The 18771-nt window shown below is 39.5% G+C and overlaps 1 protein-coding gene across 2 annotated transcripts in view; it reads left to right on the top strand.

The window, feature by feature from the left end:
* Window positions 1–13878, top strand: part of LOC127652669 (voltage-dependent T-type calcium channel subunit alpha-1H-like) — a 94498-nt gene extending 80620 nt beyond the window's left edge. For both annotated transcript variants that reach the window (XM_052138958.1, XM_052138957.1), the window contains exons 25-33: window positions 2109–2218; window positions 3571–3704; window positions 7288–7358; window positions 8198–8276; window positions 8843–8964; window positions 9083–9388; window positions 9989–10139; window positions 10399–10556; window positions 10658–13878. In XM_052138958.1, coding sequence (XP_051994918.1) covers window positions 2109–2218; window positions 3571–3704; window positions 7288–7358; window positions 8198–8276; window positions 8843–8964; window positions 9083–9388; window positions 9989–10139; window positions 10399–10556; window positions 10658–11644 — 2118 coding nt within the window. In that variant the 3' untranslated portion in view covers window positions 11645–13878. The remainder of the gene's footprint in view (window positions 1–2108; window positions 2219–3570; window positions 3705–7287; window positions 7359–8197; window positions 8277–8842; window positions 8965–9082; window positions 9389–9988; window positions 10140–10398; window positions 10557–10657) is intronic.
* The last annotated feature ends 4893 nt before the right edge of the window (window positions 13879–18771 follow it).

Genomic DNA, 18771 nt, shown 5'->3' with positions numbered 1-18771 from the left:
GACGGGCTGAACGCGCCCCGCCTCCAGAGCATTGGCCGCCAACTCGTCCCGATGGGTGGTTGGTTCGCATCGCTGCTCCACTCTGGACAACCTTGCGCCCACTCTAAGCGCCAGGGCGATCAAGTCGTTGAGCTTGGTGGGAAGATCCATGGCGTATATCTCCTTCTGGACGCGGTCAGCCAGCCCATGCAGGAACATGTCCCACTGCGCTCCTCGCTCCATTGGCTCTCCGCCGCTAGCGCCTGGAACTCAATAGAAAAGTCTGATACAGATCTCTCTCCTGACGCAAGTCGGCCAGCACTCTGGCTGCCTCTCTACCGGAGACAGCACGGTCAAAAACTCACTTCATCTCCGCGGAGAGTGTTTGAAAAGAGGCGCAGCATTCGTCTTGATTCTCCCACACCGCCGTTCCCCATAGAGCCGCTCTCCCAGAAAGTAGCGTCAGAACAAAGGCGACCTTGGTTCTTTCATCACAGAATGTCCTGGGCTGTAGGGAAAAATGCATTGAGCATCGTGTTAGAAAAGCTCGGCAAAAATTAGGTTCACCTGAATATAACTCTGGAACCGGTAGGTGGGGCTCCGACTGGGAGGGGGCCGCTGGTGGTGGTTGAGGAATCAGCGGTGCGGGTGGCGCAGTGGGAGCTCGCAGAAGTTGAATTTGCTGGGTGAGTCCGGACACCTGCGCCACTAGAGCCTGGACAGCTGAGCCGTGTCATTGAGATTCTTCTCTTGGTTCTCCATACGAAATCTGCTGTTCATCAGGAATTCTTCTAGGCTGTCTGAACTGTTACTCGCTGCTTCCATCTTGTGGTCAGATCCTTCTGTAACGGAATGAAACTAGGAAGCAAGTTGCAAGTGACAGTTGGTTTATTAACAGCAAAATGTGAAGATTGGGAAAAGTCCGGGTAATGGTCTAGTGGCGCAGAGTCTCCAATGGTCAGATGATCGTGGTGAGAAGAGTGATGAGAAGTGTAGAACGGACACGACGAATCCGGGAAACAGCAACAGAACATGAAACAGGAACAACGAGAGAACTGGACTGGAACTTCAGAGTGGAGAACAACACTGGACATCACAAACAACGATCTGACAAGGAGATGAGAGAGTGGTGAGAATTTAAAGGGAATGGGAATGAGTAACAGCTGGTAAGAGGAGTGATTGCGGCAGAGCGCTAATCACGGTAACAAGCAACACGCCCACACATTCACGCACACGCACACACAATATGAACAAGGCACGAGACAAGGAAGAGACATAGAATTTAAATACCGTGACAGTGAGTGTATATGAATGAGGTAGAGACAGAGTTGTTGAGAAGGCGGCAGAAATAATGCCATAAATAGGAATGTTTTTAAATGGAACCTATTGTCACGATTCCCTTGTTGTCTGCCCCGTGTTTTCTGTTTCACTCGTCACTGATCACATTCCATGTCACGTTTTCCTTGTTGTCTGCCCCGTGTTTCACTTGTCTGTCTAAAAACTACACTTCCCACAATTCCCTGATCTCATCACTGCCATCTTTGCATCATTGTTCTCACCTGTGTCTCGTTTTGTCATCATCATGTCTCCTGTGTATTTAAACCCTGTTGTTTCTTCATTCCCCTGTCGACTGTTGATGTGTATGGATGTTTGTTCTTTGCCCTGTTCAACCTGTTCTCCCCGTTCGTGGTCCCTTGATGTTTTTGTGCTTTTATTTTTATTTTCCCATCGTGGATGTTTCGTTTGTTCCTGTTTTGTCTGTTTTCACGTTCAATAAAAAACCAACTGCATTTAGATCCTCACCCTCGTCTGCCTTTACCTACTCATCGTAACACCTATGATGACCATGCATCCTCTTTTCATGGACATCCTCTTTTTCGATACTTTCGATGAAGTGCACAACAAGAAATGCAATGAAATATAGCACATCATATTCGTGGATTCTCTGTCTCTCTCTGCATGCTGTATGTCTGTGTCTCTCTCTCTTTCACACACACACATACAGGGTGCATGCAGGGAGTGCTAGAGCCCAGTAACTGGTGGCCCTCCTGGAATGGAGTTAAATAGCCCTGTTGTACTTTATTAAATTATATATTTTGTGCCAAAATCCTTACTTCTGTCTCCAACAGTACCTTGAAGAGTCGCTGAAATATTGTAACTATGTCTTTACCATCATCTTCATTATTGAGGCTTTGCTCAAACTTGTGGCTTTTGGCTTACGGAGATTCTTCAAAGACAGGTATTGTTGCAGGTCTATAGAATGTCTAATGTGAATGTACCTTATTTATCTTTTGCGTCATATTTAACTTTTGCATAATATTTAACTTTTGTTGAGAATGAAAACGAGGCTGTAAGAGATAGAATTATAGTCACTTTAATTGGTTGTACTGTTGTTTAAATTGGTGTTGATCATTCAGCTGACAAAACATTGAAAAAACATCTTTCCAAATATTTTCAGTTAACAAATACTCTAGAAGCCAAGAGTTTTAAAATGAAATGTTATCTAGGACATTTATACATATTTCTACATACAGAAATTAAAATGTGGCACTTCTCTAAATAAGGCCTATAAACAGATTAAATTAATGAACGTAATGGTGAACTGATATGCTACAAATATGATATATTATAATATTTGGCAAATCAATTATGGTTTAAAGCTGTATTCTCTTCAACAAGCAAACAGCTGGGTGCATAGACACTTCAGATGGCATTCTAAAGGCTATATATCATTACCAATATATTCTTAACTAAAACAGTTTATTCTAATCCTAATACTTGTTCTCTTAGATATCTTTAGTCATGCAGTATTTGCAATGAATCCAAGTGCCAGATTAATCTGATAAAATGTATATAATACTTCAGCCTCTTTGTGCCATTCATCCCATTAAAATATATTTTTATCTTCAGTCAGATCTGGTCTGCACTGATTATTGGCTTTTTTCCAACTAAAAAAGCAGACAAAGACGTAACGCATACAGTAGTTATAGATGAAGGGTGTGCTTCAATAATGTGTGTACTTAAGGAGTAAAAAAACAGGGCATGAGAGGGATAGAATATTACAGAGATGAAAAGGTGGATTATGTAAATCTAAATGACCTGTACTTTAAATTTCATACTATTTTGTTCTTTTGGCATTTTGCAAAACACTGTATAATAGAAACGAACACAACACCCACACACACCACAAACATTTGAACACTAAAATTGACTTGCATGTCTATTATCACTGGGTAACTCTCTAAAACAGTGTAAAACACCTTTATAATGCAGCATGACAGTGTGATTAAGTCATGTTTTAATATGTGCCATCTGATGTTATGTGATGCAAATGTAATTGGATGAATCATTTGTTTCAGTTTAATGAAACATGCTAAATTAAGAGGAGTCATGATCCCCCTTTTTATCATTAATCCCACATTAGCACATGTTCAGGTGCAATGAACCGTATGCTGTTGTATTTGCAATATGCTCATGGATCTATGTACAGTTTGTGTGCTCAGCTTGCCTAATGTTCAGACAGCGAGTAACTAAACAACGTTCAGTGTGGGGTGTTGTGTTTAATTGTACAACTTTGTAATATGCCGGCAGATGGAACCAGCTGGATCTAGCCATAGTTCTGCTCTCTATCATGGGCATCACGCTGGAGGAGATCAAGATGAATGCAGCGCTGCCAATCAACCCAACCATCATCCGTATTATGAGAGTGTTGAGGATAGCCAGAGGTACGGCAGTTTTGCAGCTGCATGAATCAACACAGTTTTTTAGAATCTCATACTATTAAAGGGAAAGTTAACTAAAATAATGACAATTTTGCCATTATTTACTCGATTCTGCCTCATGTTGTTCCAAACCTCTATGACTTTCTTCCATGGAACACAGAGGGAGATGTTAGGCAGAATATTAGCCTCAGTCACCATTCACTTTCAGTTAGTCTTTTTCCATACAATTATAGTGAATATTGACTAAGACTAACATAGTGCCTAACATCTCCTTTTGTGTTCCACAGATGAAAGTTGTAGGGGTTTGGAACAACAGGAGGCTGAATAAATTATGTCAGAATTTTCATTTCATGAACTATTACTTTGTTTACAAGGGTGTTTCTTTGACTTCTGGCAATTTCATGTCCCAGGGGTTGATTTTCATTAAAACTAACTGATATAAACTTTTGTCTGATAGGTTAATAAACAATAAATTATACATTTTCTTGTTTTTAATTTACCAGGCTTTAATCATTTATTTTTGGTACTTTTCAAATGCCTTTTATGTACAGATTTGACTATTTTAGCCTTGTCCCAGTACCAGATTTTTTATCTTTTAAAAATACAAATTATTAGTTTAAAACTATGGTATTCTAAATGAGTGAAATAAACATAAACCATTTCAATATCAAGTCCCCCCATTGTGGCATAATTTCCACCAAAAACATTTGCCCATAGTAAAGTATTTATAAAAATGTTAGTGTACCATCAGTCGATAAAAGTTTCAGGGAAGAGCATGCTTGAAATAAAATATGACAAGTGATGTTTGAAGAAATCCCTTGTGAGCAGAATATTTTTATTGTCCGTCATTTCTAATCAAGCTGTAATTTTGCCAAATTATGCAAAAAGTGTAACAATATTATTTATTGTGTGTATTTAAGATACATTAAATGTTAGCTATGTGTCATGATCCCCTGTTGTCTGCCCTGTGTTTCACTCTGTTACGGTTTAGCAGAAGGAGGCAGACGAGGAGTGAGGATCTACTTGCAGTTCTTTTAATGATATGAACAAAAGGGTGAACAGGATAACTAAAATAAAACAAAACCAGGAACAAACAAAACAATCACGAGGGGAAAACACAACACAAACACGAGAAATCATCAACGGAGAAAACGGGCAGGATATAAACACACAGACTACCATCACATGCACAAACATCAATAATGACTAAACGAGACACAGGTGAGAACAATGATGAGTGCAGGCAGTGAGGGAGGCTGGGAATTGTGGGAATTGTAGTGCATGACAAATTAACAAGTGAAACACGGGGCAGACAACAGGGGATCGTGACACTATGTAATTAGCCGTAGTAAGGCAGCCATTTGAAAATATAATTTCTATCACTGTAATTACCTCCACAGCATTGTTTTAAACAAAAAACAGAATTTGAAATGTCGTGGACATGATACTGTGGTGGCAATTTTTAATAACATTCAGAAATTAATGGCACAAATGAAAAAATTCTCCTGTGATCAGGGTTGTAAAAAGTACTCAGAAATTATACTTAAGTGAAAGTATGGATACTGAGTGAAAATTGTACTCAAGTAAAAGTTCATTTATATAGCCGAAAACATACTTAAGTGAAAAATAAAAAGTACATTTTTTCCAAGCTAGAATGAAATCAAGAGAGGCAATTGTGTGAGAGAGGAGGATGATTCATTAAATTGATTGGTTTGTTACTGTATCCGACAGCTGTCATATTTCTCCACCAGTGGTATTCACAACCTGGTCAAAGAATCATGTAACAATAACTACATTTTTGCTAAATAATTTTTTATGGGGCCTGTTGTAAGTAACACTGCAATTTCCTGGTGAAATTAACACTAGAGGCGCTACAACAACAATTACTTTAATTCACTTTTACACAAATCGTGAGTAAAACAGCAGATTATCAGTTCAGAAACACTTACCTTTCACCCTGATCCTCACACATTGCTATTTTATGACATATAAAAACTTTTACTATAGTGCATGACTCATTTTAATGTTTGCATTATATAACCAACTACATTTCCAAGCTTCTTCAAGTGTGAACAAATTGCACAATAACTAAACTGGTAGGGCATTGCCCTTGTTATTTAAAGGACTGAGGTATGAGTCTTGAAGAGCAAGTGTCATAGAAGCACCACAAAATGATGTGGTTGCTTCAGATTTTTTCTTTTTTGTTGTTGTTGTTACATTTGCTTTTTCTACGTTAGGTTTAGATTTAGGGTGGGGAGGTAGGTTTTGTTGATTTAAACTTCAATAGAACACTAACCTAAAAAAACCTCATCTGTTTGAGAGACATTTCACTTGCTTTTAGTGCCACTCAGTGGACATTTCACTTCAGAACTGCCCTAAGACGTGTAACGAACCACAACATTTTATTTATGTTGCCACAGTCTTACAATGTTTGTTGCATGATCACGAATTGCGATGTCGGAGCACCCAGCCCCTTCAGACAGAGAAAAAAAAAAAAAAAAACAAGCTTTGAAGAATGCAGTAATGTTGTTGGTCTTCTTCATTCTTTTCTAAGGTTTGCTACCAAACCATGCTGTTTTAGCAGATGGATGAATTCAATCAAATTCACAATTAATATTTACTCAGATTCCATTATTTTCCATTATTATAATAACCATTATAATTGGTATTATAGTTATTATTATAATTATTATTTGCCTAACAACAACAACAATAATTCAGCAAATAGGGAGTAGAAATTCATAGATCTATATATGATTAAATATGAAGGCAAGAGTAGAAATTAAAGACATGTACACATTTAATTACAAAAGCATTTGTATATATTTTTTGCAACGTGAATTATTATTTTAATTGTCCAATCTGTAGAAGGTGCTTAGAATAAAGTTTAGAATTGAAGAAATTATTACATCACATTCAGTCGTGGCAGTCACATACAATCTAGTCACACTTTATTTCACAATATTGCAAAGTATCCAAAATTCAACAACAGATCCGAAATTACGCCTCTGCAGATGGTTGGAACTCCACACAGCCGCCATGTGACACTCCAGTTGAAATGACTGACCTCTGGTCTGTCATCCGTTGTTTGCCGGTTAAAGTGAAAGGGCTGCTTCAGTCCAGTAAGACGAAAGAAAATTATCTGCAAAATGTAGTGAGTACTTTTAAGTTTTAAAAAAAAGTATAAGGAGTAAAAAGTACTATTTTTTCTTTGGAGATGTAATTAAGTAAAAGTACAAGTTTTCCATTTAATGTTTTCTAGTAGTAATCCCAAAGTACAAATCCCAAAAAATAATACTTAAGTAGTTTTACTCAAATACTTTACACTCCTGCCTGTGATGCATGTTCATAAAATGCTGGACATTGTTTGACAATTTGTTTTTGTTTTGTTTGTTTGTCAAAAATGGTGAGAGTTTAAAAATATGTTTTAATGAGACTACTTTCTAGAAGCTCAATGTGCCTGAAGTCAAAGAAACATCCACAGATATCCTTGGATATGTTTTCTGCACAACTTTAGTGCTATCATTTTTAAATCCATCTAGAAGTAAGTGGGTATAAGGGATTCTCATTATGCTTTTACCCACAGTACTGAAGCTTTTAAAGATGGCTACAGGCATGAGATCCCTGCTGGACACAGTAATGCAAGCTTTACCACAGGTAACTAATGTTGTGTAAATATTGGCCTATATAATACATAATATACCACATACACTCACTGAGTACATAAATTGGAACACCTGTACACCTACTTATTCATGTGATTATCTAATTAGCCAATCGTGTGGCTGCTGTGCAATGCATAAAATCATGCAGATACGGTCTGGAGCTTCAGTTAATGTTCGCATCAACCATCAGAAGGTGAAAAAATGTGATCTCAATGATTTTGAATGTAACGTGATTTTTGGTGCCGGGGTGGTTTGACTATTTCTATATCTGCTGATTTCCTGGGATTTTCACACACAACAGTCTGTAGAGTTTACTCAGAATGGTATAAAGAACAAAAAAAACATCCAGTGAGTGGCAGTTCTGCGGATGGAAACGCCTTGTTGATGAGAGAGGTCAATGGAGAATGGCCAGACTGGTTCGGTAACAGAAGGCTACGGTAACTCAGATAACCACTCTGTACAATTGTAGTGAGCAGAATAGTATCTCAGAATGCACAACATGTCAAATCATGAGGCGGATTGGCTACAAAAGCAGAAGACCACATCTGGACCCTTATTAGGACCATATTGTTCCTAATAAAGTGCTCAGTGAGTGTATATACAATATACACACACATTTGTGTGTTGTAGGTATATGATTATACAGTATACTGTACATATATATATATGTGTGGTTTTCTTTTAGAGGGGTATAGATGTACTGCAGAATTGTAGTGTGCAATGTGGAAGACATGGGGGAGGACAAAGAAAAGTTAGAGAGAAAATATGTATAACATTTTCCATGATTGATTGTTTAATAACATACTGTGATAATGTGCTTCGTCTCTTTAGGTGGGAAATCTGGGCTTGCTGTTTATGCTCCTCTTCTTCATTTATGCGGCACTTGGTGTGGAGCTTTTTGGGAAACTAGGTCAGTGCTGCAATCCTGCACACTGTTCATTCCGAGCTATCCATTTCACGGTTTTAGCGGCTTTGCTCTACCTTAGCTGCTGTTTTCGTTTTTTCGTTTTCGAATTTGATTCCTAAGGGCATGTTTCCCTGACTGTTTTAGAGCTCTCCTTAGACTAAAGTACTGTCATGATGGGAAAAAGACCTAAATTAGCTCTTTTGATCTTTGGAGCTTGCTCCTGCAATAGCAGCTTTTTGTGAGACTTAAAAATAAATTTCTATGCTACTTATATCCCTGTGAGTGGTTTCTAGAATAGGCATGCCAGTATTATGCTTTCTTTTAAAGGGAAAGCACTCTTAATTACTTTCACTAGTCTTCAACTTTAGAATCGATACTAATTACTGTGTGAGACGTATCAGAGAATCGTTTGCTCAGCTCGTTTTCTCCTTTAACGGTAATAGAGTGGACTCTGTCAAGTTATTTCCATTTTTAGCAACACATTCTGGGAGTCTAGTTTAAATTTTCTGTTTAGGATGTGATTAACATTGATGTTTGTCTCCATTTTGTCTACCAATATTTCCATCTAGAGTGCAATGACAACAACCTATGTGAAGGATTAAGTCGCCATGCCACGTTTGAAAACTTTGGCATGGCTTTTCTAACATTATTTAGAGTGTCAACTGGGGACAATTGGAATGGCATAATGAAGGTACAAAAAGCTAGTTTCTAATATAGCAATTGTATTGCACTTACTGTATTAAGAGTGTTCATAGATGATGCAATTGTATTCTCCTTGGTTACAGTCACTAAAGTGTTGTTGTGTGCAGGACACTTTGAGGGAGTGCACTCCAGGGGATAAGCACTGCCTCAGCTACCTCCCACTGGTCTCCCCCATTTACTTTGTCACCTTTGTGCTGATGGCTCAGTTTGTGCTGGTTAATGTGGTGGTGGCTGTACTGATGAAACACTTGGAGGAGAGCAATAAGGAAGCTAAGGAAGATGCAGAAATGGATGCTGAGATTGAGATGGAGATGGAAATGGCTCGGCGTCTCAGCAAAGTCTCAGCAGGGAGCTGTTCTGGGCCAGAAGGCAGGGCAACTTACGTAGGACCACACCCAGATTCACCTGGACAGGTAAATAGCCCCAGTTTGTCTGTATGACTCAAAAGTAATATTTTTTAGAATGAATTTTTGTCATAGCTATGGCGCAGTGGGCTGTGCACCTGCTCAGGACTTCGAGTCTGGCCTGGGTAATATCCCTCTCTCATTCTAATTTCTAGTTCAAAATCTACCTTCCTGTAAATAAAGGCAAAAAGTTAAAAAAAAAATTATAATAATAATGTTGAGACTATTCAATACATACATTTATGATAAAATGTCAAATAAACAGGCCATTGTGAAACAACCATTTTCCCACTTGTCTCTCTGTTTAGTTTAGCAATCATTGTGTATCCATAACTTTATAAGAAGCAGCCTGAGTAAGCTGCAGGGAACAGAATTGCATGTGATTTTTATTGGGTTACTGAGTTTCAATACAGAGAAAATAGGGGATGTGGAAAGCGAGAAGTGTGCCTCTGTGGGTAGGCCAGGAACATTTGTTATCCATGTTGGGCTGCTCTGACAAGGAGTCTATTTGCTTTGTCAGCTGCAGCCTGCCAATGAATGAACCTGGCTAGATCCAGGTGTTTATTGGTTTGTGAGGTGTTTATGAGGCAATTAATTTCTCTTTCACAGGATGAGAAGATGCAAAGAACACAGGAGAAAATGTCAGTATCAAGGATGCACTCTTTGCCCAATGACAGTTACATGTTTCGCCCTGTGAGGCCGGCCAGTGCTCCATATCCACTTGAAGAGGTGGAACCCAGTCACGGGTACCTTGAATTAGGTACTAAAGATTTCTTTTCTTACATGGAGTACATATCTTTGTGTATTCTGCCTTATAATGCAGTAACTACTCCAGCACTGACACTGAGAAAAAGTTTTTTGATGGTCTTGACAAATGTGGATTATACTGTATAATAGTGTCACTCTGTTTACCCTGAATCCAAGCATAGTTGAGGAGAATTCATCTGTCAGGACAGATCAAAGTCTAAGAGACCTGTAAACACTAAATAGTCTAAACACTAAATTAACCTTTCCTGTAGGCTCCATCACATCGGTTCACTCCCAGCCATGTGAGGGCCATTCCCTGCTCCAGGTCCCTGGTGTTCCTCCCCATTTCCAGTTCAACAACAGCCTCCCCAGGATTCCCCCTCCCAAGCCCTCTCCAAACCACAGTATAGGCAGGGCTCTACACAGACAGGTATACTCTCACTCATCATCTCCTTATTAAGGAATTTGCTTTGAAATGTAGGTGCTTTAATGACTTGTAGGCCACACATTATTAAATTTTTATTCTTTCAGGAGGCAATAAAAAATGACTCCGTTGATGCGCAAAGTTTCGACTCCAAAGACAATCTTGATAGACAAGCAGGGATAAGCTTGAAGCTGCCTGTTCCATGGATCTCTGGCCCTATGAGCCCCCAGGGGTCACCACTGCTGCCCCCATGTGGACACAGCACCCGCACCTTCCAGCACCCCCACAGTCAGCACAATATCCCCTCTCGACCTCCAAGCCAGGCCAGCAGCAGCAGAAGCACTAGCCCCAGTGGCTCTATGTTCGACTCAGCTGATCCGACGGATGAGGAGGTTTGCCACATCAACAGTACAGCGAGGCTGTGGGCAGGGGTCCATCCAGAAGCACGGAGTCACTCCCTGTCTCCTTACGCCACCTCAGGGACACTACTTCCAATCCCAGTGAAGAATTGCAGCAGTGCTGCCAACTTAGGCGATTTCAAAGATAAAGACCCTAAGAAGTGCTTCAGTGTGGACACTGAGGGTTTTCTGGAAAAACCCTATGGTACTGATGACCATCGCAGACACTCGATTGAGATTTGCCCTTCAGTAGATAATGAGCTAGATAATGAGTTTTGTCAAGAACTCGGTGAAAAGAGGCATCCTCCAGTGCGTGGGAAGTCATTGCACATTCCCAGGAAGAAAAAGATGAGCCCTCCCTGTATCTCCATAGAGCCCCCGTTTGAAACGGAGGCTCGTGCCTCTCTTGCATCCATGAAAAAGCTGTCAGAGAGCAGCATGTTACTGCGGAGGAGGACACCGTCCTATGACCTAGCCCTGCAGCAGGACTCTATGGATTTGCCAGAGAACCAGCTGTCCACCCAGCCGCTTATCAAAGTAGAGCGTCATCACTGTGCCGAGTATTTATCTCTGCCGCACCCCACTCCAATGAACAGTCTGTCAGGCATTCTGTGCGAGACCACACAGCCGCCCCCCTTCGATAGCAGATTTGAAGAATCCGCTGACTTCAGCTCAGTAAACAGGACAGCCCAATAAGAGACATCAAATGAGAAATGTGGGTGGCTTTATCCAAATGTTACAGTCTACACTCAAAGGTGTGGCAACTAGTTGAACAGGGGACATCAACCTCTTTCTGTAGCCAAAGTTTATTTCTTTATTTCTTTTTCAAACGTAATATCATCATGAAAGCCAGCCAGTAATGGCAACCGATCCTAGTGGGGACAGCTTTTGATTTGATTGTGATCGGGCAAGGTTTTGAACATGGGATATGCAATTTCAGGTTTCCAAATGGAACTCTGGTTCTTATTTTAGTCCCAGTGCTCAATCACATTGATTTGAGTTCAGGATGTGTGGTGTTATGTATCATCTGTATGATATTTGTCAGTCTTTCCTCTCTTTGTCATGAGCATTGCTAATGTTTTCTGTACAGACAGAGTATACAGCTTATAAAGACTAATAAGAACTGTACATGTTATGTACTTTATTGACTCATAATGTGTAAATAGAGAACATATTGTATTAGTGAAGAAACAAGCTCTATTCATATGCACATATTTTTTATATAGATCTATACTGTTTTTGCACATATCAATTTGAATTTCAAGTTGAATTGTCCTCTATTGTCTTCTTGTGAATGTACTTTTTTTTTTTATCAAATAGCTGTGGGATCAATTATAGTCTGTTTAGGCCTACTGATATTGAGATGATTTTTATTTTTCTATTGGGAGGCGGGGTGTGTCATATATAGATCCAATGAGAACCAAACTACAAATCATCTGTAGCCTGAGTGCAATACACTATAAATGTTTCTGTAAGTTTACCCAGTTAGTTTAATCACTTTTTTAACACAAACATAGCCAGTAACAAGCATCTCACATACACACCACTTTACCATACTCAGGTTCATCTCAAAATGTATATTAAGGTTTTACTACACTCTACATTATAACCTAATTTAACAGCAACATTTTAACATATTTTAACATTTTGTGGCCCTTGGCTGTGGCACAAGTTGCATGTGAAGGACAGAGTAATTCAAATGTAAATGTGACCTTGTTCTGTTTCTCCTGATGTTTAAACTTTATAACTGTCAAAGGAGAAGACTAAGGGAGTTCATATCAGAACATGCTTTTTGATCTATTCAGCTTTGAAATGGCACCTCTAGGTTTGTGCCCTCAGAAAAGTGTTATAAAAGAAACACAAAGGAACGTTTTGGTTTTTGAATTTTTAAGAGGATGTGATTTATGTAGTTAAACTAAGCCACTGTTTTGGAAAAGCACAGGTTAAGATATACCTGTGAATCCTGCACTTATTTATAATAATATATCTCACTCAACTGCATATCCAATGTCATCAATGTATTACAACATTTTCAGATTTAAAATAGTTAATGCAGCTTTTGTGCTGTGGTAATTTACTATTTTACTAAATTTCTGAATTTCCTCAAAAGATGGAGAGGGAAACTCCATTGCATGTTCTTGAGAGGTCTTAGAAAAACAATCATCTGGATGTTTTTTGAAGTTTTTAATATTTCAATTTTCAGATGTTTTCCATTTGTAGACTTATTATCTCATTACACTGGGATGTAATTACAAGGTATTCCTCTTTGTAAAACTGAGTAAAACCACTTATTGTTGTCTAATGCAATATTTTATGGTAGTCTACATTGAGATGAGTGCAGTTGATTTAGGTGAAAGCAAAAATCATGAATGATAAGTGTTTACTCTGACAACATAATCTGATGTCAATTTATTATTGGACTTTGAGGCTAATGTGTGGAGTGTTTCATATACTAAGGGACCAGAGCCACACTTTTGCAAAAGGATTGTTGATTGAGTTTTTTTTTTTTTTTTTTTTTAATTACCGTTGAATTAATGATATTGGCTGTATGGACGGAGGAGTATCTAAATGCCTAAAGTGTTTTTAAGCACTTTGAGCATGCAGACATTATTAGCTGTTTGTTAAATATAAGCTTTTACTATCTAGCAGCCTAATGTCCTTAACCCTTCAATAAATAATCAAAGCATTTTCCTCAAGCTTTCAAAGCTCAAGGCTTTTCCTCATTTCATTTCCCTGTCTTCTTTTTTATGCTACTAAAACTTATTCATTTCCATCAAACTGCCTGCAATAAGTTTGATTTTTTATTTTGATTTTTTTTGGTTTTGATATGACTTGGTTGATAAAGCAGAAGTGTTTAAAAGGCTATACAGTTGTATTTCTACATTGTTTTATTCTGTGCGAGTGATCTGAAGGATATTCACTGTCATATACAGATAAACATTTTTATTGCAGAAGACGTGTAATTTATTTCAAGTTTATATAGACAGTTCTGAGAAATGTTCCATTTTAAATATATTAAACTGTCCAAACAAAAGTGCTTTCAACTAAATGCACATTTGTATTTTGTCTAAAATAGTCAGTCTCAGACAGTGAGAGGTTTAGGCCGGATCCAATAATCAGTTCAGACCCTGCGACCTTGAAATACTTAAATGTCTAGTTTAAAAGTATGCTGTAACATGAGCAGGAATATGATCAGTAACAGCAGAATTGCAGACAAACTCACACATTTCACCTGTATGTACAGAAGATTTTAAGTGTCAGGTATTGGTCCAGTGTTTTAATAACATGACAACCACCTAGGATATCATTCCCCAAATCAAAATAATGCTAGTATGTCAACCTTACAGAGAAAGGGGCCTTTGGGGTTTTATTTGCATAGTATCTTTTTTAAATAAGGGGATAGTTCACATAGAATTACAATTATATCATAATTTACTCACTATCATGTCTTCTAAACCTGTATGACATAGTTTATTCTGTGGAACATGGAAGATACATTTTGAAGAATGTTCATGCTTGTCTTTTCTATTCAGAAAATGTTATTAGGAATCAGTCCTGTTGTTTAAATTGGTGTTGGTCGTTCAGCTGACGAAACACTGAAAATACTTATTTCCAAAAAATGCAGTACTCCAGAAAACACAAGTTATGAAAATTAGCTTGCATAGCTACAGTATAGGCCCCTATGACATTTATACAGATATATACAGTGCAGTTTATCCCTCACAGCCTCGTTTGCATTCCCTTCAGAAATTAAATATGGCGCTACTTTGACTAAGGTCTATCCGATCACCAAGTTAAAACAATTTTACTGTAGTAACAAATGTAGTAACTGTGAAATTGTGACTGCAACTGCGTTAGCATGGTATGTTTTTTAAAGTGTTCGATTATTATTCAGAATTTATCTGTCTGGTTATTATGCAAATACTCATTCAAAATAACGAATTAGTAATGCTATTCAACGACATTTAAAACAGCTGTTTCGCTGGCAGATTTATTTCAGGGTTTAGGATTACAAACAGTCAAATGCTGTGGGTGTTGGCCCACGCACATCGCTGTGGCTCTACTGGAGCTTCGGCGCCATCTGCTGGAAGATGCGGAACATAAACACGCAGGAATAAGCGGAATTCAGTTGACTTGACAATGTTTCACACGGAAATGACCGAGTGACTGCTTATGAGCGGAACGTATTTTGGACCATTAAAAGGGGCTATCTATAATGAATTTATTTTGAGGTACGAATACATGTCGTAAATGTTATTAACTACTGTAAACGTAACTCATAGTTCTTAGTCACATAGCCGTAGTCATAAAGTCACGAAATGTATCTTACATTAATGTTTGCAACTTTGACAGATTCAAGTTACAGAACAGACAGACACCGCTCGATAGTTATAGATAAGCAGCAGTTAACAACAAAACTCTTATCAAGCTAAAAACAGAAATGTGGGGAGAAATCAAGTCATGCACTAAACCGAATGAGGGTCAAACCACTTTCAGCTCTGGGTCTGGGACAGGTGCGAGGTGCCAAGGCTCTCCAAAAATAAAGGTAAGGTGAGGTATCATCAAAGACATTTGTTCAGCTCAATGCAAGCCCAGAAGGGTAATTCTCACAAAACCTGCCAAGAAAATGTCCTGCTCACATTTAAGCCAAAAGAAATATACGAGAAATATAAAATTATATATATATTTTTTTTAATAAAGAAATGATTGTGACATTACTTACAGGAAACTTAAAGGGATAGTTCCCCCCAAAATGAAAATTTTCTCATCATTTACTCACCTTAATATCATCCCAGATGTGAATGACTTTTTCTTCTACAGAACACAAAAAAAAATTTTTTTTTAGAAGAATATCTCATCTTTGTAGGTCGATACAATGCAAGTGAGTGGTGACTAGAACTTTGAAGCTATTTATTATATTTGTATGTATTATTTATTTAAATGGCCAGCTATTGACTGATACTGAACATACAGTGCTGATGTTTATTTAGCTATTTATTGTATTTTTATTCTTTATTTTCTCAGCGTTCATTTCTAGAATTTGTTGACAATGTATAATAATAATGTCAAATATTCTTTGTTAAAAATATTTGTTTAAGAAAGCAGCCTTCTGAGTACCTTTTGCATAGTCATATCTGTGCAAATTCGGTGCACAATCCATATAGAAAAGGTCTGTTTTCATTCCAGCTCAAAAATTTACTATATCAACCACCATATTGGTAATCGGTGAATTTTCAAAATGATAAAGGCCACACGTTCCAACCAGAAGCCGTGGATGACTGCGGAGGTGCGCACGCTGCTGAGGTCCCGAGACTCCGCCTTCAGAGCAGGCGATAAGGCAGCCCTAGGAACAGCTAGGGCCAAACTGTCACGGGCAATCAGAGAGGCAAAGCGCGCACACGCCCAGAGAATCCACAGTCACTTACAGGACAGCGGTGACACGCGGCGCATGTGGCAGGGCATCCAGGCCATCACCAACTACAGGACAACATCAGTTGCCTGTGACAAAGATGCCTCCCTTCCAGATGCGCTGAACGACTTCTACGCTTGGTTTGAAGTGCAGAACGACGTGATGGCGAGGAAGTCCACCCCTCCTCCCAACGACCAGGTGCTCTGTCTTACCACGGCAGATGTGAGGAAAACTCTACGTAGAGTCAACCCACGGAAGGCTGCTGGACCAGACAACATTCCTGGCAGAGTGCTCAGAGGATGTGCAGACCAGCTAGTAGATGTTCTTACCGACATCTTCAACATCTCTCTGAGCAGCGCCGTCGTTCCAACGTGCTTCAAGGCCACCACCATCATCCCCATGCCAAAGAAGTCTTCAGTGTCCTGCTTCAACGACTACTGTCCTGTCGCACTTACACCCATCATCATGAAGTGCTTCGAGAGGCTCGTCATGAGGCAGATTAAGACCCAGCTGCCCCCCTCACTAGACCCACTGCAGTTTGCGTATCGTTCAAACCATTCAACGGACGATGCCATCACCACAACCCTCCATCTGGCCCTCACCCACCTAGACAATAAGGACTCATACGTTCGAATGCTGTTCATAGATTTCAGCTCAGCATTCAACATAATCATTCCCCAGCACCTGATTGGAAAGCTGAACCTGCTGGGCCTGGACACCTCCCTCTGCAACTGGATCCTGGACTTCCTGACTGGGAGACCTCAGTCAGTCCGGATCGGGAACAGCATCTCCACCACCACCACACTGAGCACTGGGGCCCCCAGGGCTGTGTGCTCAGTCCACTGCTGTTCACTCTGCTGACTCACGACTGTGCAGCAATGCACAGCTCGAATCACATCATCAAGTTCAGCCAATGACACGACCGTGGTGGGTCTCATCAGCAAGAACGACGAGTCAGCATACAGAGAGGAGGTGCAGCGGCTGACGAACTGGTGTAGAGCCAACAACCTGTCCCTGAATGTCAACAAAACAAAAGAGATGGTTGTTGACTTTAGGAGAGCACAAGATGAACACACTCCGCTGAACATCGACGGCTCCTCTGTGGAGATCGTCAAAAGCACCAAATTCCTTGGTGTTCACTTGGCGGAGAACCTCACCTGGTCCCTCAACACCAGCTCTATCACCAAGAAAGCCCAGCAGCGTCTCTACTTTCTTCGAAGGCTGAGGAAAGCACATCTCCCAACCCCCATCCTCACTACATTCTATAGAGGGACTATTGAGAGCATCCTGAGCAGCTGCATCACTGCCTGGTTTGGGACTTGCACTGTTTCGGACCGCAAAGCCCGCAGAGGATAGTGAGGACAGCTGAGAAGATCATTGGGGTCTCTCTTCCCTCCATCAAAGACATTTACAAAAAACACTGTATCCGCAAGGCAACCAGCATTGTGGATGACCCCACACACCCCTCACACAAACTCTTTACCCTCCTCCCTTCTGGCAAGAGGTACCAAAGCATCCGGGCCCTCACGGCCAGACTGTGTAACAGCTTCTTCCCCCAAGCCATCAGACTCCTCAATACTCAGAGACTGGTTTGACACACACGTGTCCTGAGTTGCACTTTAATTACTGTCACTTTATAACTGTCTGCTACCTCAATAACTGCTATGTGCATAGAACACTATCTCATAGTATGTTATGTTTAAATTTCTTTTTGCACTACTGAGTACTGGTCGGCGCTGCACTGTCTATTGTCCTGTTCATTGTCAGAAATTTGTTGTACTGTCCCGTACTTTTTGCACATGTTTGCACATGCACTTTATATAGGTATATATAGGTTTTTTATATAGGTATTTTATTTCGTTGTGTTGTCTCATGTGGTCCTGTGTTGGTCCTTTGTTGTTTTTATGTAGCACCATGGTCCTGGAGGAACGTTGTCTCGTTTTGCTTTGTACTGTACTAACTGTATATGGTTGAAACAACAATAAAAACCACTTGACTTGACTTGACTAAGGATTTGGTTCGATTTACATTACTGAATTCATGATTCTATATTCTCACAAAACTTTGAACAAAGCCTGAATCATGAAAAGTTACATTTGAATTCATTATTATTAATATTATTACTTTCAATACATTTGCAAAACAGTTCCTTTCATTATTTGTACAAAAATCCTTTAGGGCTCAGACACAGAAAATATTTTTTTTTGTTGTCAAGAACATGTTACAGACCATCACAACAAAACCACAGCACAATAAAGGGCTGGAGATGACATCAGAGAAGAGATGTACGTGTCTCGCATCTCTGCATGGAAGGACCAGTAGTCTCGATACAACTGTGAATTTTTTTTAACACCCATGAGTATGTTGATTGCCATTAAGGGATAAGAATGGTAACTGCATCTTTATTTCACTG

This window comes from Xyrauchen texanus, chromosome 12 (assembly GCF_025860055.1).
Source record: "Xyrauchen texanus isolate HMW12.3.18 chromosome 12, RBS_HiC_50CHRs, whole genome shotgun sequence".
NCBI lineage: Eukaryota > Metazoa > Chordata > Actinopteri > Cypriniformes > Catostomidae > Xyrauchen > Xyrauchen texanus.
Note: the sequence above shows the minus strand (reverse complement) of the source record. Positions and strands in the feature narration are given on the sequence as shown.